Source organism: Ciona robusta, chromosome 14 (genome assembly GCF_009617815.1).
Source record: "Ciona robusta chromosome 14, ASM961781v2".
NCBI classification, from domain to species: domain Eukaryota; kingdom Metazoa; phylum Chordata; class Ascidiacea; order Phlebobranchia; family Cionidae; genus Ciona; species Ciona robusta.
The window spans coordinates 1,190,420-1,217,959 of record NC_143248.1 but is presented as its reverse complement, the minus strand read 5'-3'; the positions used below and the strand labels follow the sequence as shown (position 1 = coordinate 1,217,959).

Below are 27,540 nucleotides of genomic sequence, written 5' to 3'. Positions count from 1 at the left end.
GGAGCGTGGCATCGTTTTGTGCGCATGCGCAGTTTCACGTAGAGCGTTTGTGGTTGCACATGTTCGAGCAACGTGCTTGACGAAAAACACCTGTTTTCAGTTGCTACTATATACGACGTTTTACCCTAGAATGTAATGCACAGACCGTTTTATTAAGACACGTTATAAGAACAGAATAAAGTTTCAGTTACGAGAAGGTACTATTTTTGTTTCTGAATTTATTATTGGTTTTATAACGATATGCAGACGTCTACTTATATACTATGCTATAATAGATATACGGTTTTGCATTTCCAATATTTTTACAAAATAAGAGTCATATTTAGTTGCCGAAATGATATCCTATGTTATAGAAAAGATTTGCAAAACTAAGTAGTATCTATTAATGGCTATAATTGAAATATAAAGTGAATAATGTTCGTTTAAAAACAATTTTGTGATATGTGAATGCATTTGACATAAAATCATGTCACTTATTTTATTGTGTAACTTTTGAACGTTTTTATTTCGTTAAAAGTTCTACAATTATATATATTGATTGAGTTTTATATTGCTGCTATTATACAGCAAAAATAATTTAAAGTCTCAATGATAAATTTTCATACCGATTTACATGCAACTTCTTTTTTGTAGATTTGTTACCTTGGAGTTAGTTACTGGCAACTGCATAAAGGAAAGATCTAACTTGTTGCAATGGCTGGTACAGCTGCCTTGCCTGATGTAGCAGCAAACCAAGCTTCGGGTGGAAATCTTTCAGATGTTGAAGTACCAAGGATAATATCATGGGCTGATGAGGGCAATGAAGTTTCAAGCAGTGGTGAAGCAGTTGCAGATGCAAATGAACAAGAGGTAGAGAATGATTTGAACAATGATGAAGGTTGGAGCCAAGTTAAGAGCAAAGCGGTTAAGCAAGACAATAGATACCATGGGCATAATAATCATTACTCTCCACGTGGAGGGGGTAAGTTCCGTTCGTTTAACCGGAAGCCGAGATCTCGCAAACAAGTTGACAATGGCCCACATGCTGGACCAAACACGCGTAAAGCTCAAAATGATAAACCTACAGAGGATAAGGAAACGGTCCAAGAACCTGTTGCGATGAATGGAGTGGCTGCTGAGTCACAAACAAGCGGCGATTCGGCAGATTCCGACGCTCCGAAATCTGATACTGATAAGAAGAACTTGGAACCAGAATACATAGACGCGCCGGTTCCAAAAGTGAACCCTTGGAGCAAAAAGGACAATATTGTCCAGACTGTCACAGTAAAGCAAGTGAAACCTGGCAACAAAGACGCAGTGGAGAAATCTCCAGTTAAACGTAACACTCCAAAAAATCCTCCTAAGCCAAAACCTGTCGCTAAACCCGCCCCACCAGTTCCATCTGTGTGGACGAAACCCACCCCTTCCCAAACACCTGTTGAAATCAACATTGGAAGCGATTCTTCCTCTATTCCAAACCAGAAGGATCAAGGTGGTAATTCTCTACCAGTATGAAGGCCCATATGTATGATACGATTTTCATCTGCAACATTTTGGTATAAAAACTGGCTTTAGTAATTTAAACATTTTAACTTCTGACATCACTGAAGATGGTTTTAGTTTTAAAACCAAAACATTTGAAATGAAAATCGTATCATACATACTATGGACTGTCTGTCATGTTTGTATTTAAATTGACCAGAAAATCTGTATTTTATGCATCTATTTCTATGATTGCCTGTGTGTTTTATGAAATTTAAAAGTGTTTTACAATCAGAATGTATGGTTTTATAAAGTGAGGCGATAAAAGTTACGATTATGCACTTTATTAAAGTTGTGGCCATTACTCAAGCTGGTATGTTGGAAACCATAGCCACACAATTTCCATAAAGTAACTAATAAACGCCAATGTAAAGCTAAAAGTTGATGGTAAATTTGTTGACCTTTTCTGTTTGCACAAACTGCCATAGTCACTTTCAAGGTCTGCAAACATGACCAGAAACAACTAACTAACTAATCCTATCATTTACATTATAACAGAATCCAAAGAAGACACAGTATCGGACATGGACAGTAGTGATCAGGTAAGAAACTAACACAAAACTTATTTCTGGTTCGTAAATGGCCACTGACTTTCCAAGGGCCACAATTGTTTTAATGGTGCATAGGCAAACCTCTGCTCATGGCCTTGTTTGTTTTACAACCTGATTTTTGCAAATTGGAACTAAAACAACACAAAACAGCATGTTTCAGAAATATAGGTTATTTTACTGATGAAGTATAGGGGCATAAGTGTGAAGGTTTAGAAACATTTCATAAATCTCCTATTTGTTGATTTACAGGCAAGTGATGCAAAGAAAGAAGGTGGAAAAGAGAAATTGGAAACCTGGCCTACACTACATGATGCAGTCACCCCTGTAAGTAAAAGTAGATTTGATAATATTCTATAAACTGACATAAATTATTGTGTAGTTCAATGAGGTGACCTAAACTACTGCATATTTAATGTAATAATTGTTTCTTTGTTTTTATAATTTTTATTTACGTATAGCTTCAGTCACCTTCTTCGAAAGTTAAACAAGATGGTGGTGCTGTCAAATCTTCCACCAATGAGAGCCCAGTGCTTAGTACAAGCAACAAACAAGTAAGTAACTAAATACTTCTCTGCTGCAAAAGTTTTTATAGTTTGGCCAGAATTTTTGTTCCTTTTTAAATCGCGATAAAGTATTTAGTAATTAATGTAACAAAGAAATGACAATTTGATGTAAATGATAGTTGTTATGACCAATAATGGGTAACATTTAGAGTAGATATATTAACAAATCGTATTCTAGTCTGTCAATTTTTTCTATTTAATTTTTTTTGTCAATTTTGTTAATTTAGGAACAGAAAAAGAAATACAAAAAGCGAGCCAACAGTTCAAGATCAAGCCATGATGCGACAAACAAACAGTCAACCAGACAAGAACACAGAGGCGTATATGATGATAATGATACAGATTCATCCAAAGAAAATGATGGAAACAGAAAATCTGGACCCACAACTCCAAATGAGAGAAAAAAGGGTAAAAATTTTAATAAATCTGTTGCGAAATTAAACTCCAAAATTTTAAAACCTTTTTAAAACTTAAAAAAAAATGATTTAAACTTTTAAAAATACTTTGCAACTGATGGTGTAGGGTAGGGACTTTTTTCTAAAACAGTTCCTACTGTACTACATTTTGCATATCATTAGGGATTTAAAACTTACTGAGTACTAGGGTTCTATGTATCTGATATCACTAACTTATCAGAACACCAAGGTAAAAAAGAACAAGCTTAAACTTTAATCAAGTTATTGAAAAAGTGTGGGCAAATCTGTTTAGCAATATATAGATAAATAGATTCAAGCACAAGTGTTTTTACGATTTATACAGTTTGAAAACTACAGAACACTATCAGCCGTATGTGTTTATAAAGTATTACATCAATAGCAGTGAAAAGATAGCTCATAATAGAACAGTATCTTTTTACATATAACTGTTGTGTTTTGTATTACACTATGGATATGCTATTGTCTGTTTGCCTTCTAACATATTCACTGTTAAAAAAACACTTAATGTTCAGTAGCCTATGTTTAAATAGCATAATATAGATACAATTACTTTAAAAGTTAGGATTTAATACTGTACTGTTATCTAGTGTGAAGACATGTTTACATTAAAGTAAAATTAAACAGTAAGGTTTTAATTTGTTAAACAGCCCATAAGCCCTAGCAATAAGTATATCTATGTGTTTACTGTTAGGTTTAATACGTGTTTTTCTAAGTCAAGACTGTCATAGATAATTATGGCGTATGGGATCACACTATGTACACAGTGCGTCGTGTTTGTTAAGCTCTTGTAACCTCTTGTTTAAGTGCTAGCAACTAAATTGTATTTTAAGCATCAAGCGCTGGGTATGCTAACATTGATGTTATATTCTCTGTTAATAATGTTCGCCTGGTTATTTGTTTTAACATATCTTGCACACGTCTTTTTCCCACTGTCTATCTATTGCTACTTGAACTTTATTTTACTCTGCAGTATGAACACTGTGTTAACACTTGTTTAATATGATAGGCTACTTAACAAAACTAGTGTTTCAGTGTCAAAAAAATTCTTTTACATAATTCTGGCTTGCTAGTTATAAGGCTTAAAGTTATTTTTATTCCTTAATTTTAACCAATTTTTTTATTAAATTAAAAACACCATTTTAGCATTTATTAAATTATGGTATTTTTGATACACAGGTCACCATACTTTTATTATCTTGCATAACATTTGTATTTGGATCTTTATTTTGCTAAAACTTTCATGACATCTCAGTCAAGCATAGTCCCATTGCTATTATACAGCAGTAACAGTTGTCAATATTATAGGAAAATTTGTGTTTTTCTCTATTACAATCAAAGGAGGTGTATAATAGTATAAATTGTGTGGGTTTTTAAACTATCTAAGTTTCATACCAAGATAACTAGCTTGTTGAAGCACTGCCATCTGTCTACTTCATAGTATGTACTGCTCAGTGAGCTTATTTCCTGTATTGCCATTACTTAGGCTGCTTGTTTCCTTTAGCAATCTGCTAAGCTCTTCCCCACAGACAGTAAATTGTTAGTACCATTATAATATGCTTCCAAAAATAGTTTCCAGGTTTTATGTTTAAACCTTTGCATGCAATTACCACAAAGAGTTCCTGAGTCAGTTTTGGTTTCAACATAAAATAATGTGATCAAACATACTCGCTTCCTTGAAAACATCCACACACTGGCCATATGGCGACAGTTGCTTCCCCAACCCTATTAACTCCTTCATGTACAAACGTTACGTTATATTATATATAAATATATGTATTACATGCCTATGTATATAGCACACCAGACATAAGGCTGTTAATCCCCAATCCCTCCAAATTATATTGCATTTTCATTCAACATATTTTACATGTATATGTTGCTTACCCACCCACAAAGTGTTTAATACATGTATTCTGTGTTGTTATAGTACATCTATTCTGTGTTGTATAAAATATACAGTCATAGGTACAATAATTTAGCATACAGCTGTCAATATATCTATATATATATATATGCGTATCCATTACAGCCAACTGAATAGGTATCATATAGAAAGAACAATGCTGTTTGATATCACAATCATAATATTATCAAGCACTAGCAATTGTAAGGTTGTTTTGTTGTTTTTATAACTCCAACTGCCACATATGTTAGGATAATTCCTTTATAAGAAGGTGCTGTAGTCACTATAAGCTGTTAGCATATCTGTACCATATTATGTTTTGTTTTATTCTAAATCCTTTCAAATCTATTGGTATTTAAAACCATCAATATTTTACAATAATTTCATGTACAATATATGTTTAATACCATTACCCATGTTTTGTATTATCTGGTTTCACTTTTGGTTGTGAGAAGTTGTTTATTACTGGCGTGTAATGCTGTACAAAGGGTTATATCCAAATATGAGAAACATACAAACCGTGCCAATCTACCATTGGCTTATGGGAATTGTCCCGCCACGCCGACTAACTAACATGCTTAAACTATAAAGTGATGACAGCAGTGACAGCATTTAGTTATGACTTGTTTAATGTCTGTTTGAATCACACCGTTATAATATATATATATGTTTTTATATTCATACATATTTGCGTATATTTCAACAACAGAATTTTCCTGTACCGTGTTCTGTGTTCACATTATAGTAGGGTTGTGCAATGAACGTATAGTAGCATAATATGTGGTGTATGGGTATATATATATATAGATAATTAAGTCATCCACTTACAAATTACATTTGATTGTAATTGCGTTGTAATTGCGATGTTTCAGTCATGGGAGAGTCTTATAAAGATATGTATTTGTTTTGATAATTAGTAGGTGAAGAACGGTATAATTATTTTGCCAAAAGTACCACTGTATTATTACCAGCTGAAAATGTTATTTTATTTTTAAATTCATCTAGTGCTTGGCCATTGGAAAATATATGTTAAGTTTTTTAAGATATAAATTTCCTAGGAAAATTATTTTACATTCAGTTTATATCTGGGTACTGGGCATTTGAAAATAAATTAATTGCACAAGTTTTTGTTTAGAAATAATTGTTCAAAAGTAATTTTTTCATTTTTTTCCATTATATGTCTAGAAATGAACTTGTCAAGAGTTTATTTAGGAATAAAATTATAAGAAAACCTGTTTAAAATTCAAATTCACATTATGCCTTGAAGTTCATGACAAATCTGTCAAACAATTTGATTTTAACAAGCCTGTCTCCTGCAATAGACTTCACCCCTTTAATATTACAGGAAAACCTCGTTGGGTTCCGCTGCCCGTGGATGTTCGTTCTAAACGTGGCGGAAGAGGTGGAAGGAACCGATCTTCTTCACCCAACCATATCAACAGAGCACCGAGATATGATGGTACGTTTGGTTTGGTGGTCAAATTTGAAACTTTTTAAACAAGTTTGAAACTCTCATTTTATAAAAAGTCTTTAAACAAAGCACAAGAGTTATAACGGCACAAACTTCCTTTTACTTCAGGCAAGGGAGTAAGTCGAAGTAGAAACAACAGCAACAACAACATGATGAATGAAATGGATTCTGACGGTCGAAGAAAATGGGGTACGAGCCCCCGTTCCGACACCCGCAGACCCCGTGGCAGGGGCAGAGGCCGCAGTCGAGGCCGTGGCTCATACCGTGGCACCTCTAGAGGTAGTTATGGTAAGGTTGGGATTATGGGTGATGTTAGGGAGTCACAAATTTGATGGGGTTTTGGTTAGTGTAATTTAGGAGGATTTTTAACATTGGTGTAAAAAAAATTAGAAAAAGATGAAAGTATTTTGTAAAATAATTTTAAAAATTTAGAGTTCAATGTATTAAACAAATCTTATTTTGCCAAAAAATCCTCTGAATCCTGGTCTGAAATAAACAACAGCTATTGGAGATTGGGGTTATTAAAAATGGTTTGGTATATCCCATAAGTTTAAAAGGTAAACATGTATAAACTAGTAATGCTACATCAGCATTAGTGTAATAATAATAATAACTTTCCTAAGTCCCAGATCCCATAAAAATGCCATGTAAATACCTTTATAATATATCTGGTATTTGTTCTACAGAGAAAGCTTACAATGCTGGTGAGCATCTACCACCTGGTACACTGGTAGTTTATGACCAAGCTGGTTTTGCATTGCCCGTTGAAATTATTGGACAAGCTACAATACTGGAGGATGGAAGCCAAGTTTACGTTGCGGATGACAACTCATATGCTCCTAATCTGGAATACATTATGTGGCAGATGTGAGTAACTTCTTACTTTATTCTGTTAGCAGATGGCATATTTAAAAAAAAACCTTAAAAATGTGGAGCTTAAATTTTTAAATAAAAAATTGTAAAAAAAAATAATATAAATTAAAAAAAATCCGAATTTTTATGTTTTTCTAAAAATATCCCCATTTTTGCTTCAATGCTTAAACAGTACATATAAATAAAGGTTAACATATAAGTCTATTTATATTTATTCATCATTTATTTAATTTGCAGTGAATATTACTTCAGTCCTGATAATTTGGAGAGAGATTTCTTTCTACGTAGAAAAGTAAGTTTGTGAAAAATTAGATTCTTATTTGTGTGATGTTATTTATGTTTCAAAACCTTTGTTTTATAATACCTGTATAACATGTTTATTCATCAGTTTAGGCACTTTTAATGCTTTTTTTTAATAAAAACAGTGTTTAATAATATACAATAAAAAATAAAATTAAAGTTTTACTGTCTTGCAAACAATTGCACTGCATTCTGTTTTTGAATTATTAAACTATTAACTTATTCATTGAGACCTAAACATTAAGTATTCCTACACAGATGGATACTGAGGGTTTCCTTCCTTTGGATTTCATCGCAAGTTTCCAGCGAGTACAAGCGTTGACTACAGATATAGATGTTATATACGAGGTGAATGATTGAGCATATATGATACTGTAGCGCTCATTCCTGTGTGCGTGTGTGTGTGTGCGAAACGCCCCTTTTTATTTGCCTTCTTCTTCCGTTCTCTTTCGTGTTTCGCGTGCGTTCAAAACCGAATCATTACAATATATACAACGAGCAATAAGCATCGTCGCTACATTTTGGTGACCTCGACGCAAGATACGTTTTATCTTGCTGGTTAAAAATGACAGAAAGCGCAGTGACTTTGAAACTTCCTACCTTTTGGACAGAACAAGCAAGAGTCTGGTTTCAACAAACAGAAGCTCAATTTGCCTTGAGAAAAATAACTTGCGATGAAACTAAATACTTCTACGTCGTCTCGTCGCTTGATCAAAAAACTGCAAGCAGGTTGGTCGATCTGTTAGAAGAACCACCAAGGGACAATAAATATGGGAAGATTAAACAGCGACTTCTGGATGTGTTTAGTCTCTCTGAATATGAACGAGCGGCAAAGCTACTAAACATAAAAGAGCTAGGAGACAAAAAGCCTTCTGAGCTCATGGATGAGATGTTGTCTCTCATGTGCGGACATACCAATTGCTTTGTGTTCCGCTACATTTTCCTACAAGCCCTCCCTGAAGAAATACGCTTAGTCATAGCAAAAGAAGACTTTGAAGACCCCCGAGCCACCGCTTTACAAGCCGATGTTCTCTGGAATTCGCAAAGTCACGATTATCGCATTTCGAAGGTGAAGAAACGCGATGAAGAACTGCAGAATTTCAAAACAAGAACCCGGAACGCACCAAAACTGTGCTATTACCACGAACGTTTTGGACAAAGGGCTACCAAGTGTCAGAAACCTTGCAATTGGCAGGGAAACGAATAAGCCGGTCGCTTTTAACATCATCAGCGACCGGCCGCAGCAACACTTTATTTTACATCCGGGACAGAAATACGTGTCAAAAATTCTTAGTAGACACCGGCGCTGAAATAAGTGTCTATCCTGCGTCTGCGTTACAACGCAGGAGTTCAACACGTGGCAAAGAGCTTTTGGCAGCAAACGGCACGAACATTCCAACGTATGGTTCGAGACAACTCCAATTGGATTTCGCAATCGGCACGTTTTCTTGGACATTTACTCTTGCCAAAGTTACGCAACCGCTTCTTGGCGCAGACTTCTTGCGCGCACATTCGTTGATGATCGACCTTAAGCGTAATCGTCTGCTGCATGCAAAGTTTTTCTCAAGCGTCCCTCTTCAAACTACCAATGAAGCCGCACCGCAGCTGAACACAATTGCCTCTAGTGATAACGTGTTCGCAAGACTTCTCTCTAAATATCCGGACATCACAGCACCAACACTTCCTGCTTCATTACCCAAACACAACGTCGAACATTACATTGCTACAACAGGACCGCCCATACACTCAAAAGCTCGAAGATTATCACCCGAGAAACTTTCGATAGCTAAACAAGAATTTAGGAAAATGCTGGAGATGGGAGTAATTCGAAGATCATCGAGCCCATGGTCATCACCACTCCACATGGTTCCAAAGGACGGTACTGGTTGGCGTCCATGCGGTGATTATCGCAGGTTAAACGCTGTCACTGAACCGGATAGGTATGCATTGCCGCATATCCAGGATTTCTCAGTCGGCTTATCAGGTGCAAAGTTCTTTTCAAAAATAGATTTGGTTCGTGGCTACCACCAAGTCCCTGTCGCAGAGCAAGACATCCCAAAAACAGCAGTCGTTACTCCATTCGGTTTGTTCGAGTTCATTCGAATGCCTTTCGGAATGAAGAACTCTGCACAAGTTTTCCAACGATTGATGGACAGCATTTGCCAATCCATGAAGTTCGCCTTCGTTTACTTGGACGACATACTCATCGCAAGCAAATCATTGAAGCAACACCTTTCTCATCTCAATGAACTTTTCCAACGTTTGTCGGACAATGGCTTAGTGATTAATTTGAAGAAATGTTCTTTTGGGAAACCACATATCGACTTTTTAGGTCATCACGTTGATGCAAATGGAGCCAAGCCACTTCCCCGCAAAGTAGCAGCAATACAACGCTTTCCACGACCTGATACTATCAAAGCCCTGCAACAATTCGCAGGAATGGTAAATTTCTACCACCGGTTCATACCTTCTGCAGCAAGTATCATGCAAGAAATATACAAAGCGTTAGCAAACAAACCTAAACAACTACTTTGGACGAAGGAATTAGAATCCAGCTTCAATAACGCAAAAACTGCGTTAAAAGAAGCGGTAACGCTTGTTCATCCAAAGCCACAAGCGCCAATATCGTTGACAACGGACGCTTCAGACCATGCTGTGGGCGGTGTTTTGGAACAACACGTTGATGGTCGCTGGAGACCGCTGGCATTCTTCAGTCGACAGTTACGACCTGCGGAAAAGAAATACAGCACCTTCGACAGAGAACTGCTGGCCCTTCATCTGGCCGTTCGCCATTTTCGTTACTTTGTAGAAGGAACAAAGTTTACAGCATATACCGACCATAAGCCATTAACATTTGCCTTTCAAAAGGCAGCTGATCCTTGGTCCGCTAGACAACAACGACATCTTAGTAGCATATCTGAATATACAACTGATGTTCGATATGTTAAAGGAAAGAACAACGTGGTGGCAGACGCTCTGTCACGTTCTTATGTTTCCGCAATACAGACCCAACCAATCGATCTAGATTTCAGCAAACTAGCTGAAGCGCAATGTTGTGACGAAATCACTGCATACCGCACAGCGATGACATCTTTACAGTTCGAAGATATAGCCGTCAATCAATCGCAAGCGACATTATTGTGTGACGTATCTACTGGAACCCCGAGACCAGTAATTCCCACAAGTTGGAAACGGCGAATCTTTGATGCTGTTCACGGGTTGTGTCATCCTTCAGTGCGGACGACTCAGAAAATCATAACAAGTAAATTCGTATGGCATGGAATCAAAAAGGAAGTTCGTCTTTGGGCACAACAATGCATACAATGCCAAAGATCCAAAATCCATCGCCACGTCCAAGCACCACTCGAACAAATTGCTGTGCCCGATGCGCGGTTCAGCCACATCCACATCGACATCGTTGGGCCATTACCAGAGTCAAAGGGATATAAATACCTGCTAACTATCGTAGACCGGTACACCCGATGGCCAGAAGCTATTCCTTTGGAAGAAACCACAACCGTTAGTTGTGCAAGAGCTTTTGCTTATCATTGGATCTCCCGGTTCGGTGTTCCAAACAACATGACGTCTGACAGAGGGCCACAATTCACATCAAGTATGTGGAAAGAAGTTTGTAATATGCTTGGCATCAAGCACCAGTGCACTACGGCATTTCATCCCCAGGCCAATGGCCTGGTCGAACGTTTCCACAGACACCTCAAGTCGGCACTGACCTCACGCCTTTCAAACACAAATTGGCGCGATGAGCTACCATGGGTACTGCTGGGAATTCGCACCATGCCGAAAGAGGATTTAAACACCTCAAGCGCAGAGCTGGTCTACGGGTCGACCCTGCAAGTTCCGGGAGATTTCGTCGCCACCGTACACCAAGAACCCGCACCATCAGAGTATCTTCGAACACTGCGCGAAGCACTGGCTAAACTGTTGCCAATGCCTACTACAAAACATTGTTACCGTAAACATTTTATTCCTCGTATGTTATTGCGCAGTTCCTTTGTTTTTGTAAGAAAGGATTCCTATAAACCCCCCCTTAATCCTCCATATGAAGGCCCATTTAAGGTTGAACAACGCCACGAAAAATATTTTGTTTTGGACATTGGTGGCAAATCACAAACTGTGTCCATCGACAGACTTAAACCAGCCAATGTTGACCTATCGCAACCCTTACCAATTCCAAACCTTAAAAAGCGTGGTCGGCCTCGAAAAAATTAAGTCGTTTCTGGGGGGAGGTGTGTAGCGCTCATTCCTGTGTGCGTGTGTGTGTGTGCGAAACGCCCCTTTTTATTTGCCTTCTTCTTCCGTTCTCTTTCGTGTTTCGCGTGCGTTCAAAACCGAATCATTACAATATATACAACGAGCAATAAGCATCGTCGCTACAATACTTTATATGGAGGAGCGTGTAATGTGGTGTACTTGCGCAATTCCTGTTATGATTGTACTTTATATGATTAATATATTATCACCTTTTACAACACGAAATTTAGTATAAAAATAGACTTCATTTATGAGGTAAATATTATATAGTTGGGTAAAGATGGGACAACTTTAGCACATAATATCCAAGTATCCTGTTCGTGTTTTAAACAATTAACAACGGTCTATGAAAATCGTGAGGGTACGGTTATATAATTCTTTTACTTTCAGTTCCCAAAACCTAAAAAAGTATGAAACCAAAAGTTTTTATGTTGTTTTACACAAAAAAAATACATAAAAACCTGTAAAAACAAATTTTATTTATAACAGACGATCAAAGAAAGCAAAGTGATTGAAATATTTGCAAATAAAATGACATTTTTATTTCCTAAAACTCTTAAACAAAAAAAAAGATTTCTAAAAAACTTCAATTTATAGCAACTAGGGCTGTGGACTTTCCCAATTTTTGTTTAACCGTTAACCGTTCAGTTTTAACTGGTTAACCGGTTAACCGATACAAGTGTAATCCTAATAAAAGCGTCTTGTTTATCGCTTTTTTTTCGCGAATTTAAAGGCAACTTTACGACGAACGTATGGACTATGCTTGCAATACACGGGCAAACGTTCTTAAGGTCAAAGTAATGCTTTCTTATTCGTATTCAAACCTGTTTTAAAACACCTGCCCTCTAAATAATCAACGTGTGAATTGCAATTATGACGCAGTTTTTAACGTGTGAATTGCTATTATGTCGTAATCAATTGCCAGGTCAAACAATCGCTATTATGATGCTTGAATCCACGTGTGAATGCCTGCTTTTTGGTAATAAACACGCTGCTTGGCTTAGGAAAACATTTAAGTTGTGTATTACACCAATATAAGGTTGCAAAACTAGTTAGCCTGCGGTATTAACATTTAAGATTGACGGCGTAATCGCCGTTGTAGGGCACGATTAAAGCAACAGCGTTCCTGCGCACCCTGTCTTATTGCAAAACAACAATCAACGAACACGAACACGTGCCTTTTGTGTAAATAAGACAGATTTTGATATACGTTTATGCCCTATGACGTCATAGTTCGGTTAACGACTTGAATTTTTGGTTGGCGGTTAACCGAATAGGTTCGGTTAACCGGTTAACCGTTAACTTTTCCACAGCCCTAATAGCAACCCTATTTATCCAACAGGCGATCAAAGACAGCAAAGTGATTGAAATTGTTGACAACAAAGTTCGTTGCAAAGACAACCCTCTACAATGGGTGATACACGACAACAACGACAGCGAAGATGGGATACCTGTCCCCGGATCGCAATATTCTCCTCACGGATCCCAACCCCCAGTAATCGTATCTTTGAGTCCTACATCCACAACATCCGAGGAGTTTATGAATTCTCCCGCTCGTCGACAGCGATCGGTAGAAGATGCATCCCTGAACCCGAAGCCAATCCAGGAAGAGATTGTCGCTCACTCTGAGCTCTGGAAGTGGGTTGATGCTCCGAGCTTTGTCCCGAAAAGATCCGTTTCAACATCAAATGAAACTTGCCCCTCTGTTAATACTGGTAAGTAATGAACTAAGTTAATTTTTTATTTAGATTTAATTTTTGTATTTGTAGTTAATTTTTGGTATATGTTTCTCTAACAGTAGTATTTCATTTAGGAATTAACTTAAATTCGAAATTTGTTTTAAAAATAAGAAAGTGGCCTATATAAATTGTACAAGCTGTTTTTTAAAAAAGAGCACTAGACTCTTACTGTATTCCTTTACACAAGAATTGTTCAACTCTATGAGCACCAGATCAGGGTCAGATTCGCAGAATTTATTATAGTTATATAGACTATATAATCCATATTAAAGCTAACCATATTCTTTATCAGTTCCAGCCAAAACCCAAATGGATTCGAACACAGAAACATCGGAACATGATCCCAACCATAGGGAATGGTGGACCAAGGTTGAGAAGCATCGACCTAACAGGATAAAGAAAGTGCTTCATATGGTAATTGCAGCTATTAAAATACAATAGGAAACTAAAAATATTTTGCTGTTTTAAAGAAATATTTTTTTAAATAAATATGGTATTTGCAGTTATAAAACATTGCAAAAAAAGAAAACATTCTTTTGTTTTTCTATGAAATAAATTTGTGGCATTTTTAAACTAATCTTTTTTTTGCTTGACAGTTGTTTAAATAAATTCTATTTAAATTTTATTTTGAAACTATATACTATGTCTGTGTGCCGGGATATACATGCAGCCACCTATTTAAAAGTTATTTTTGTTGTTTTAATTAGTAAGTAAAATGGACAAAATATTTAAAAATGCATTATATTTATTTTCAGAGTGGGAAACCTGAGAAGAACAAACCTGAAAATGAAACTGCAGAAGTTAACAATAATACAAATGAAAATAAAGAAGGTATGTAGCTACTACATTACAATGTATATGATATGCTCACTGTTGCTGTGACAAATACTCTGACCTGCTGTAAGACCTTATCAGCATAAAATAAAATAGTGATGCAATTTAGTTGTGTCCCCAATGAATTTTTTATTCCTAAATAAATAAAAAATGACATTTTCTGCATTTTAAAATCATGTTTAATTTAGTCAAAGCTGGCGAGGATAAAGGAGACACTCGTGAAGAATTGGATTTCATGTTTGATGAAGAGATGGAGGAGCTTAACCTCACAAAGAAGAGTTTTACGAAGTGGGATTCCGACTCAGAGGATGAGGTTACGGATGCCGATATAAGGAAGATCATTATCGTGACACAGGTGTGTTTTAATTTCGATTAATTCCGTGAATTTGCTCCTGATCTAGTGCCCATGAAGTTGGGCCATCCTCGTTAAGAAATAACATTCCGTGTTTAATGCTAAGAAATAGGTTTTTTAAAATGTAGTATAGAGTTACTGAACTTTTCATCTAGCCGTGCCAGTAACAAAACAAAATTTTTCAAAAACACAAACAAATTTTTAACTATTTCCCCCAAAAAAGTTGTGCTAATTTTAATTTTTTTTCTTAATTTTTTTTTTTCTAAATTTTTATCTTAATTCTTCCACTAATCGTGATGACTTTCCCCACAGACTCCTCCAGCATTCCGGAAACATCCGGGAGGAGATCGGACCGGTAGCTTTACATCCAGGACAAAGATGACACAGGATCTAGCATCAGTTATCAATGATGGGTTGTATTATTATGAACAGAACTTATGGGACTCATGGGATGATGACATTGAAATTGAACCAGTTGTAAGTTTAAAATTCAAAGTTAATATGTCACTTTCAGTTTTTAGCAAAGATCTTGAGTGACACTTTTAAAATGCAGTTAAACCTATAGTTGTCAAACATAGGGAACCTAAGTGATTTGCTGCGTTAAATGCAATGTTTTGTTCTGCTTGGTTGTACAGACATGTGGCAATTTCTTTGAGACAAACTTGTTTTCTAAACTTGGTTTTTTAAACTCTGTATAATGTCTCCATAGCTTTAATTATTTCCCAATAATTGACCCAGTTTCCAAAACTACATTAAAAGTTGGTATTTTTTTAAATTCCAGGACAGCAAAGGACAATACACACGAGTTAACGTTATTAGCCAGGAAGATTTCAAAGGGATGAAAGGAGGAAACCGCTCACAAGTTGATTTAAGTCAGATCACGCCACCTGGACCGCCATCAAAATCTTCAGTTGGTCCGCCTCCCATTGTAACCACAGATACAGAAGGTAAGCAGAGGGTGGAACGTTTAAAAACAATTAAAATAATCAAGTGTGACCAGGAGTTACACTCATAGTCATCAAAATATTGAGAACCTGGTTGTATAATGTTGGGATTTAAGATACTGTAGCTTAACATTTCTTGTCGATTTTTTACTTAAACTCGTTTTAAATTTTTAACATATAGGTTATTGCACTAGAACCATATATATATAAAGTTAACATTTTTTAAAATCTGTATGTAGTAATTTTCTTACATTTTTATCCCAAAGTACTTTTCACTCACAGTTGGAACACCAGGCAGTCCCAGCATTCGTGTTCCCGGGGCTATCGCAAAAACCCCACGTACCCCACACCACAAAGATTCGAAAATTGCTCCTCGATTTTACCCAGTGGTTAAAGAGAACACCGCTCCTGACCCTAAGGTAACTAGAATTCCACTTATGTTTTTGTTCGTATATTTTAAGTTGGTTATATCCTACAACCTGGCATGGCTTGAAATTTGAGCCAGAGTTGCCCAGTTTATATAAAACTCATGTGAATCTTAGGACTAATGCAATACTATAACGCGGCGGCATTAACACCATTTGTTATTTACAGACTCCCCGTAAGAGAAAGACACGGCACAGTAGTCATCCGCCAGAAGAACACCACGTTGGTTGGGTTATGGACATTCGTGAACATCGATCAAGGTCAAGAACTCCATCTGTTAGGTTAGTATGCACGTGTATATTATATATATAGTCCTGTGGGGGAAAACACTTTTGGCACATAACATCCAAATATCCTGATTGTGTTTTAAACAAGTCGTGAGGATACGGTTTTATAATTCTTTGAATTTTTTTTGTTTACTGTCAAATGGGAAGATAAAATAGAATGAAAAGGTGACCTATCTCCCCTCACCCTGCTCTCTATATATATATCTAGGTTTGTGTTTTATATTATAAAAAGATTGAAAACTGGCAATTAACAGCAGTTCATGATTATTAAATATTTTTATTTTCTAGCGACCGTGGCATGAGTCCTCTACCAGATGGTAGAAGATTCCAATCCGGCACCCCTCATTCACTACCCAAGTTTGAACACCCCTCGCATTCACTGCTTAAAGAAAAAGGATTTGCTCAACAAGTTTACAGCAAATACCACAGCAAGTGTTTGAGAGGTATGTGTTTTTGGTAGATTTAATTAAAAAAAACTTTTTTTGCGTTAGCCTTAAAATATACTTTATAATTTTTTTATTTTAATAATTCAAACCTAAGGAACCTCATTGATTAATGTGGTGAATGCAATATACTTTATCTCTGCTTGTTTGTATAGACACCTAACAGCAGGGTAAAATCTGGTGTGACATTGTTAAAATACAGTTACACTCATAGTTGTCAAACATAGGAAACCTCATTGATTAATGTGGTGAATGCAATATACTTTGGCTCTGCTTGTTTGTATACGCACCTCTAATAAATGGGGACGCTCTCCTTTCAAACTTGAAACTAAAGTGGTAAGACACCTAAACGCCTCCAGACCCCGACACAACCTTTTGAACAAAAACTTCATTCTCATCTCTGTAAGGATCTTATTGTTAATATTGAAGTTGTTATTGTTAATAGAGAGAGATCGTCGTGGTGTTGGTCAATCCCCCGAGATGAACACGCTATTCAGGTTCTGGTCGTTTTTCCTCCGTGATAATTTCAACAAGAAGATGTTCGAGGAATTCAAATCTCTTGCTGTGGAAGATGGGAAGCAGGGATACAGGTGAATGGGCTTTACTTGTTTTATTAATACAGGACTTTGTAAACTGGAGTCACATAACCAACTTCGGAGGGTTTACTAATTTTACACAAAGTACAGCATATATAGTTGAATGGGTGAAGATACCTTTAACATAATATCCAAATATCCTAATCGGGTTTTGAACAATTACCAATGGTCTAAGGGAGTCATGAGAATATGGTTTTTTAATACTTTGAACGTCTAAAACTTACATACTTGGTAACATGTAAACAAGCTTGCAGACAGTTTAAAATATTTGCTTTTATACTTTTAAATAAACAAGATTTATTCTTTGGGTTATCCTATGTGTTTAAAACCAACTTTAAATTGTAATTGCTTTATAATCCCCACAACAGGTATGGTTTGGAATGTTTGTTCCGATTCTACAGCTATGGGTTGGAGAAACGTTGTCGTCCAGATGTTTTCAAGGAGTTTCAAGAAGACGTGATTCGTGATTATAAAGATGGTGAGGTTTTGTTATTCAGTATTTGGTTTTAAATTTATTGCAGCCTGCTTAAAAATTGTAGCTTAAATAACTTCATTTATTGTATATATGTCTTATTTGATAATTATTGTATTTTTAGTGTGATTTATTGTATATCTTTTTACTAATGTTCAATTCGATTTTTTTTCTATTTTAAGCTGCTGTTTCTGCAAATGCTTAAATCTAACTGTCTGTTTCAATTCAAGGCTTTTTAAATGTCAGTAATGAAACACAATCCCCCACACAGTTACATACATGGTAACATGTAAACGCTCACTAGGTGTAAGAAACAGAACATCCGTGTTATAACTTGCACCATTTCCCAACCACCAAGTATCCAAAAGCCTCGCCCATATATGCCTAAGTATTCTTATAACCCTTTAATACACAGGGCAACTCTATGGTTTGGAAAAATTCTGGGCTTATTTGAAATATTCTGGCTACCCACGTGGAGAGGTGGATCCACAAATCCAAACGTGGCTGAAAAAGTTCAGAAAACTTGAAGATTTTCGAGTTTTGGTAAGTACTTTTGATTATGTTTGTTTATATCAAATCACATAAAAAATAATATTTTTTTTAATGTCTGTGGTTTAAACTGCGCACCATTTATATAATCACCGCAAAGTTACATACATGGTAACTCATTACCAGGCACAAAATGTATAAAACAGAACACCTGTGTTATCCCGACTGTCACTTCCCTCATACAGGATGAAAAAGTTACGAAAGTGGTAACTTGTAAGTGGGCATGAGGTGTATGAAACAAAACACTTGTGTTGTAACTTGTATAAGTGCCCTGCCACAAAAGTAAATATCATTCACCCACTTATTTACCTTTAATTCACCAATATCATTCCTCTTTGTTCCACACAGCCTCCCGTGCATGAGACGGCCACTCCACCTGAGAACAACGAAGCGAGCAAACCAACAACGCATCGTAAACGAAACCAAGCAACCGGTGACGCGCTATCACGTGACAAGCGATCTTAATCCTTATGCTGGATCACGTGATTGCACGAACGTTTTGTGACGTCGGCGCGCTAATCACATTTTCTCCGAGACTTTTTCGATGGTTTTCGTTCCTTTTTTCCTTTTCGGTATTCGACTGGTGATTTTTGGCGTGTGAAGTGCTTGGGTGACGGTATATAGCATGTAGACGCCTATATTAGGTGCAAGTCCTGGTCACAGATGTAAACAAGGGTTCTAGATTGGATTTTCTGCCAAGATTTGTGCAAGAAGGGCATTAGCCGCTAATATGTTACGTGCGTTTTAAAAGAACATTATACTCGGCAAAATGACTGCCAGGACATCGTGAAACAGCCTGACAAGTTTAACTACATATTGTTTTATTACTACCAAGAATCGTTTAACTTTAAATCCCCAATATAACCCCAACCAATCTCGTTTATCCCACTGTGAAAAATTGGATAAAACCCCCAATAAGTACCAGTAACACCCAAGGTTTACCAGGCATTCTAATTGCTAGAGCATGTTCATAGCTCTCTTATCCCAAAGTTCCCACTTATACCATAATCATGTAAAACCCGCCAAAAGCCTACTTTTTCTATTTTTCCTGCAAGCTTTCGCTTTAAGCTTTGTTTTATTGTGTTTTAATGCATTTTTCGCCTCTTCGTAACTTTCGTTCATGTCAATTTCGCCCGACTTTGCTCAAAACCGCGCACCTCGTGCCTTAACTAAAGTTTTGCACACCACCACCACGACTGGATATACCCAAAACTTGAGTCATATGCTAAAACTAATACTAATCCATTAAAAAACACAATTTTAGTCTAAGTGCCATTGAGTTTTCGGTTCACTTTCGATTCTGTGTTACCCTGGTGTTCAGTTGCGCAGATGTATCGTTTCAGTTTGTTACTAAAATACCAACTCTGATTATTAAGCAACCCATTACTGCCAGCCCTTTTTACCTCGGCCTGGTTTACCCAATGCACCAACATATCTATAGTTGCAACAATAGTCATGACGTTTCTCATTTATAAGATTGATGTCTTTTACCGTCAGTTTTAAAAGCCGCGGTTTTCACTAAGTTGTGTAAATGTCGCCAAAGTTTCATTTTTCCGATTTTATTTCTGGACTTTTAGGGGTTGGCGGATGATTCCTTTTGTTTATTGTGTGTTCGGTGCATTTTTGTGGGAACTGTAGCAGCGTATGTAGCCACGGTTGCAATATAGACAACATAGAGTGTTTGAACGCATATTGCATGTATGTTGCTTTCATATTGTGCAGAGGTACAGGGTTTTGTTTTACTGTCATTTACCGCTCTCTATAAACTTAATTCAAACTTACTTTAAACAGTTTGCCAAACAACTAAGCTGCTTTGAGTGAAAATGAATTCGAAACAGTCTTAATTTGTCTGTAACGGTTGTATATATTCGACTTTGCCGCGTGCTTCCTACATCTGTGCAAGTCTATCGCGTTAATGTTCTGTTTGTGTCCACCCAGCGTCTTTACGTCACTGTATTACGTCATAATGTTGGTTGGAATGACGGGAAGAACGGATGGTTGTACTAATTTTAAATGTTCTTAATTCTCATTTTTTTGCTGCCCGTGCGCAATTTTGTGTAATTTATGTGAACGAGGATAAAAAGAACCAAAAAAACTAAAACCCGTTGTTGTTTTTGTCCTGCAGCTCCTAGCCAGTGTTTAAAATAAAATGCTAGGCTACTGTCTGATACATATTGAATAAAATGCCATTTTTTATTTCATCTTTACACGATTATGATGCTTGCACACAAATCAATTAACAAAAAGCAAAGCTGTTTGATGAAAAGGATCAACATGAGCAAAAAATAAGCCTGAATCAAAATGTACACTCTAGAATTTTTTTTACAGTTTTAAAATTTAACAACACACAGTGAGTGATACGTGAATAAAATAAAGAAATCAAACAAATTAAAATTTTTTACTTTCATTTGGAAATCATATGAATACTAAACCAGTAAGAATTTTAAAACATTTAGAATATATAAATTAAATAGGGAATAATTGTAACACTTTTGTAAAAATACGAAAATTTTGTACAATGATATTTAATATGGTAAATTTAAATGATTGGTTTTAATACTGATAAATAAATTTGAGTATAAGGGGCAACTGACAAACAATTATTTTGTTCAAAAATTCAAAGTTTTCAAATACTGAATGCACGGCAGCTTAGAAATATTTACATTGAAATTTGCCAGAGTAGTTTCCATTAAAGTAGAGTCACCTTTTTCACCACTTAACTTATCATACCTCATACCATGTTGGTTGAACTGTTGTCTAAAACCAACACTTGCTGAAGCACCAGCAGAAACTTGATCCATTAATTCTTTCCAATTTTTTTTTCCATTATTTACTTCATCTTGCTGTTCTCTCAACATTCCCTCACAAGTTGCAATCGCAATTTGTTGAATGTTTTCGTACGGGATTGCTTTGTTCAATTCCTCATGTACTGAAGATATGAATGCCACATGCAAGGTCTCTAATGTAGCAACACTTGCATTTCTAGATGCCTGTAAATGATAAAAGGTTTTGCCAGCGAAACTAAGACTACATGTTTTGTTTTATACATATTTGTGTCAAATATGAAACAAAACCCTTAAAATAAATACATTACATGCAGTAAATACAAATTGTCTTTATACGATAAAAGGTTTAAAAAAAACATTCATAATATTTTTTGATTATACACTTTATGGGTAGTCTAAATACCTTGTTCATTGTACGCAAGTAGTCTGCTGATAATTCTTCATAAAATGGGTTCAAACTCCTTTCAATGTTAACCTGTGGAGTATAATATTAATCAATTGAGTAAATGTAACTTGCTTTATTCTGGCGTGGCGAGAAACAACAGTTGTTATAACACGGGTATCCTGTTTCATACACCTGGTGTACACATATGAGTTACCATGTATCTTACTTTAGGGGTAACTTCATTTTTTGGAGGATTTTCCACTGGGTGTTAAAGTGTCCAACATGGCATTCATGTATAGCCTAAATATCTTTTTTACCAGTTTCCCTAACATTACCTTATTCTTCAGGTTGTTTTCTTTCACTTGATTGAAGAATTGTTCAATTTCTTGCTGGAGTGTGTCTTTATTTTCCCAATAAATATCAACACATTCCGTTGAAACATCATTCTCTATATCAGCATATGCCTTCAATGCTTGTTGTTTTGCTTTTCTTTGAATTTGGTAAACTTCTTCATCATCAACATATTTCTCTTTGAGGTGCTGTGATAAATTGGTATCAGTAATTTTGCCCAAAGTAACATACATATGTAATTTTTAAGAGGGCACAAGGTGTATAAAACAACAACGTCGTGTACGACTACCGTTTTGTTTTGTTTTCCGGGCTTTTTTTGGTTATAATACAAGCCCTCTAACCACTGTACTCTGGCATCAGAAAAAAAATTGTATGACATACGATGATAAAAAATTGAGAGTCCAAATAACAAGACTTCTATAATACCAGTAAGACATTTGTAAAAAGTTTAACTTCACCTTAAATGAGGAAGAATACTTTGATGCAAGCTGTCTGCGTTTTGTACGAAGCCTTTGTAGTTCATTTTCTTGCAATAAGTAATTCTTTCTCTCAATCTGTAATAAATTAGATTGCATTGTTTACATTTATACCAAAAGTGTCTTACTTTGTTGCTCTGAGCTCTTAGTTTTACCAAACGTATTATTATTACTTTTATACTAGAAACCAATTTCATTAACTGTAAAAAGATTAAATACCTTCTTAGGTTTATGCTCGTCTTCAGTTTCTTGTTTTAATGTTTTAAAGTGTTCCCTGATTTTGTTTTTAAGGGTTTTGAGTTTTTCCGTTTTGCATTGCAATTCTTGACCAATTTCATTATCCATAAATCGGTCAATTGAAATTTGAAGATTAGTATCATACAAGCTATCTAGGTCTTCTTTAGAATCTTCTTCAATTGCCTATAATAAAAGTTTAGGAAAAGTACATGTTTTGATGTATTAGTGAAAACCATAAACGTAATTCAAATCAGATATGGATGTGAATTAATGTAACCTATTACCCCTTGTTTGACGGGCAATGACAGTCATTATAACACAAGTGTTTTATTTCATACACCCCGTGCTCGCTGTTCCATACACCACATAATAGTAAAACGATCTGAAATTACCTTTTTCATCAACTCTGCATAATACATTGTAGTTTCAGCAACCAACTTTGATAAATCTGCATCAAGAACTTCCTGCAACAAAAATAACAGAATCATATAACATGGAACTGGTTAACAAAACATCATACCAATTGTTTTGCATTTTTCCTTTCAAATTGTTTTTGCTTTGATTCAATAACATTGTCTAGATCCTTCAAACATTTCTTAACCAAATCCTTGTTGTAGTTACTGGTGAAGGTTTTAAATGCTTCATGTGCTTTTGTTTTGGCTTCTTGTTTTGCTTCACTAACATCCTCTAAATACTTTCCACCTGCGATCTGTTTAAACACAAAGATTTGTTTACAATGAATAAGTTGTAGTAACTTGCTTTATCCTCGCATGGTAGGAAAATGACAGTCGTTATAACACGGGTATTCATACACCACCTAATAAAATGTCTAACTTAAACCCTGTTACTCTTTTATTAATTTAAACACATATCACCCTTTTCATTTCTTGCTTATACACATTCCCTGCAGCAATGGCTTTATCCATGATGACAATTCTTTTCTTTTCCTTGATGAAAATAATTGGTTAAGATTAATTAAAGTCTATATAACCCACCGCAGGTAAAAACTACTTGAAAAAAAGCAGTGACTAAATGGCTGTAGATAAATTCTTCAGGTTAATAAAATTATTTTATTTTTCATGAGAAAAATAGGTTGTTAAGATTAATTAAATATAAACAATTCTTATCTTACTTTCCGTGCATTGTTTTCATGAACCATCGCTTTAAAAGCAACTGCCAAGCATTTCTTCATGAGATCTTCAGAAACCACATTTTCACCGTCACTTAAAACTTGTTCAGCTTTGTATTTCGACAATGCTTTCACAAAGCATTCTTCATGAAAGTTTACCAACTCTAATGGCTCAACATATTTTTCTCCCACCTAGCAACCCAAACTCAGTTAAAGTAAAAATACAAAAAAATGACTTATTTTACCTCAGCTTCAATGCTTGTCTCGTAGTCTTCTTCAAACTCCTGAATTCTTTGGCAGAATTCAACAATTTCATTATTCTTGAGAACACAAAGTAAGAATTAATATTTTTTCAAAGTAAGAATCATACAATCTTCATACCTTAAAAAATGTATTGACTTTTGGCATTGAACTACTTTCTAACTTTTCTTTAAACTCAGAAGCCAACTTCAAAATAACTTCACCAGTGCAAGTTTCACCATCAAATTTCTTCACAACTAACTTATTCTTTGAGAACAAACACTTGGCCAGATCATCAACTCCATCAAGAAAATCCTCCTCTATGTCTGTTGTAAAGATAAATAAAATCATCATAAGGTTTTTTTTTATATGTACAGCGTCGTGATAAATTGACTAGTCCCCGCTTATGACCAAAAGATGAAGGGTTCGAGGCTTGATGCTGATACCATTATGGGGGGTGGTGTCATTATAGGTATTTTTTTATTTAATTTGAACAAACTGTAATTTAAAAAAAATTCACAAAAAACAAATTTAGTTCTCGTTTTTTTGTTACCTGCTAGCTTAATGCTGGAACGACTGCTGTCTTTGTGTTTGGTAACCTTTACCCCAGGATGTGGCAACAAATGACATCGGACGTCAGAAAAACTCTGCTTAATCTGTCGTCGCACTGAATCATTCTCTGCCTTCTCAGTTTTCATAACTTCCTTCATGTAATCCATCCCTCCTTTGCTACCGTAATGATAATCTGACATCTGCCAGTTTCGAACCAGAAACAGAAGACTCTAAAATGAGTCGTACTTTTAATTGATTGAACATTATATAGGCTATAGTAGGATGGGGAAGATGGGACACCTTTTTATTATATTTTCTTGTCCCATTTAGTACCAAACAAAGAACACCAAAAAAAAATATTAAACCGTATCCACACGACTTTCATAAACCGTTGTTAATTGTTTAACACGATCAGGGTATTTGGATCGTATGTGCTTAGCATGTCCCATCTTCCCCCACCCTAATATATTTGTCATAATGATTTACCTGAAATAGAGATGAATGTTGGGAACCTTCATCTCCTTCATGGTCAATGGCTGCTTGGGCATAATGTGTAAACACCTTGGAAATAAATAGGTTGTGTTTCATTGAACTGTAGGTGCAAGACTGAAGGGTAAATTTGTTAAAAACATCATGGTCGATTACAGATACATAATGTTTTATAACTGAGTTTGTAATGACTGTAATTTTCATAAGCTCAGTAAGCACCAGTCCCTTTACCTCCAAATGTTGAAGATCATTTTCTCGAATCATTGCAGAAGGCAGGTTATAAATTTGAACCGAGCTTAACAAACTGCTCAGTGCAAACATGAGGGAGGATTCTCCTGCTGTTACTTGCTTATGAAAGGAACCTTGCGTGTCCATGAAAAACACAGCTGTGTCCTGGTGAAATAGTAGCATTAGAAAGTAGGGTGGGCGGAGAGGACACCTTTTCTTTCGATTTTCTCGTCCCATTTGGTAGTAATCAAGGATCATTCAAAGAATTATAAAACCGTATCTTCACGACTCCCATAGACCGTCCGTATTTCTTTAAAACACGATCAGGATATTTGGATATTATGTGCTACAGGTGTCCCGTCTTGCCCATTTTACTATACAGGCTGTCGAACTTCTCTTACCTGCCCTTTATCATTCTTTAGCATGAATGGTTTGTCTGTCATATAAATTCCAATCGTATCGCGTTCAACGCCGCCTTTCCAGTGAAAGGTGTTGATCAGCTTCACATAGTTCTTCTTATACCAACTTGGTGACTGAAATCAAATAATAACTTTAGCAATCACTCATATCAGTGCATTGAAATTTCACGCAAATATTACAAAACAATTAAAACAAAATATCTAGATATTCCGACAGTTATACAAAGTTACTCTGTAACTGGCAAACGGGCACAATATACATAAATCAGAACTCTTAAGTGTTATAATAAATGCCGTTGTCACGCCACGCGAGAATAAAATAAGTGACACTCAAAATACGGACCTGATTTTCTCGCAGATATTGACAAAGAAAGTTTAATAGAAAAGATTTTCCCGTCCGATGTTCCCCGAACACACTGATAATAGCAACAGGATGATCCTGGTGGTTGCGAAGTATTGTTTCAAGCCGATCTAACTTAAGGTGCGGGGTATCTTTATTTGCCGTCACGATTTTTACAGCTTTGATGCCTGAAACTATAACGTCTTTTAAAACTGATACCCCCTATCATTCAATACGTTGTGCTACGGCTACGGAAAGTAAAATAAGGCGCTATGATTTTTTTAATTATAGTAGTAATGGGGCAGAATGTTCGTACCGAAAATTCATGTTTCCCAATCGTGTTTTGAACAATTAATAAAGCTGTGTTAGAGTCGCGGGGTAGTATAGTTTTGTATAATATTCATCATTTATACCAAATCGGACGAGCAAAGAGAATGAAAGCATGTCCCACTTTACCCCAACCCGCCCAACCTATTATACGTGAGTTCGTTAAAGCCGTTTTTTCACAGCAAGACTTAGTAATTAGAAGTTACAGAACTTTAAGTTTAAAAAACATCATTTTTTAAAAGTAAATTAAATATTCTAACCTGCTTTACCATGATGTGCCTGGCTCATTTCTCTACCGTTGAAGAAACAGTCGCTACTAAAATGTTATGACGATTTTGAACTAATCATGCAGATTAGCAATTCTTGAAGTAAAGAATGTCAATGAAACGTACCTATATACAAATTACACAAAGCGAAACATGTAGGTGTTCGGCAGCAATTTACTACAATTGCTGTTAAAAATAGTGTTTTTGTATTGAAGAGAAACGGAAACCACGATATATGTACTTGGGGAAAGATAAGCTACCGTAAGCACATAACATCCAAATATCCTGATCGTGACTATGGGAGTCGTGCGGACATGGTCTTATAATTCTTTGAATGCTCTCTGTTTATTAAACCTAATGGGAAGAGAAAAGAGATTGAAAATGTGTGCCATCTTTCCCCATCCTGAGCTACTATATGCTAAAGGTGTGCCGTCTTTTCCCACCCTACTATATCTTAATAAAAGTGATCAAAACTTTGTGCTCAACCTGGGCGCACACCACTAACTTCATTTCTCTGTGGCAATAAGCATCTGCAACTAAATACGTTTGTTCAACAATTATAATTAACTTGTTACATTTTACTAATTTGCAACGCGGGAGGTTATTGTCGCCCATGGCAACAGTCAACACTTGATAAAACAATGCAATGCATATATGAACAACCTCACAGCGCGTACATATTCAATACGGCCAAGTTCCTCGTAACTCATGCCTTATCTTTTCAAATCATTAACTCTGCGCTAATGATGGCGGATTAATTCAACAATACAAATAAAATCTAG

General features: G+C 35.9%; 3 protein-coding genes across 5 annotated transcripts; 2 read left to right on the top strand and 1 right to left on the bottom strand.

Annotated features, from left to right (window-relative positions):
- The first annotated feature begins 15 nt into the window (after positions 1–15).
- On the top strand, positions 16–20,634 carry LOC149724757 (la-related protein 1-like). Of its 3 annotated transcripts, none has more exons than XM_089892024.1 (24): positions 16–197; positions 634–1,471; positions 2,020–2,063; positions 2,322–2,396; positions 2,531–2,623; positions 2,863–3,043; positions 6,321–6,434; positions 6,555–6,725; positions 7,133–7,313; positions 7,557–7,611; positions 7,878–7,967; positions 13,234–13,606; positions 13,923–14,044; positions 14,386–14,461; positions 14,653–14,819; positions 15,129–15,293; positions 15,598–15,763; positions 16,043–16,179; positions 16,355–16,467; positions 16,762–16,916; positions 17,362–17,506; positions 17,881–17,990; positions 18,400–18,527; positions 18,882–20,634. In XM_089892024.1, exons 2-24 carry the CDS (start codon positions 694–696, stop codon positions 18,996–18,998), a joined length of 3,756 nt encoding a protein of 1,251 aa, XP_089748150.1. In that variant the 5' UTR covers positions 16–197; positions 634–693; the 3' UTR covers positions 18,999–20,634. The 3 variants fall into 3 exon arrangements, with proteins under 3 accessions (XP_089748150.1, XP_089748152.1, XP_089748149.1); XM_089892026.1 differs by having other exon boundaries at positions 6,555–6,734; positions 13,923–14,032; XM_089892023.1 differs by having other exon boundaries at positions 6,555–6,734.
- Positions 7,993–8,826, top strand: LOC149724758 (uncharacterized). Its single transcript, XM_089892118.1, has one exon. It carries the CDS (start codon positions 8,185–8,187, stop codon positions 8,824–8,826), a length of 642 nt encoding a protein of 213 aa, XP_089748244.1. The 5' UTR covers positions 7,993–8,184.
- On the bottom strand, positions 18,881–26,764 carry LOC149724756 (uncharacterized). Its single transcript, XM_089892386.1, has 17 exons — positions 26,753–26,764; positions 26,169–26,387; positions 25,808–25,939; positions 25,410–25,571; positions 25,176–25,250; positions 24,691–24,919; positions 24,279–24,463; positions 24,143–24,217; positions 23,901–24,089; positions 23,644–23,715; positions 23,289–23,477; positions 23,161–23,232; positions 22,751–22,951; positions 22,514–22,609; positions 22,040–22,243; positions 21,723–21,794; positions 18,881–21,523 (listed from the first exon to the last, which is right to left on the bottom strand). Exons 1-17 carry the CDS (start codon positions 26,762–26,764, stop codon positions 21,143–21,145), a joined length of 2,565 nt encoding a protein of 854 aa, XP_089748512.1. The 3' UTR covers positions 18,881–21,142.
- Between the last annotated feature and the right edge of the window lie 776 nt (positions 26,765–27,540).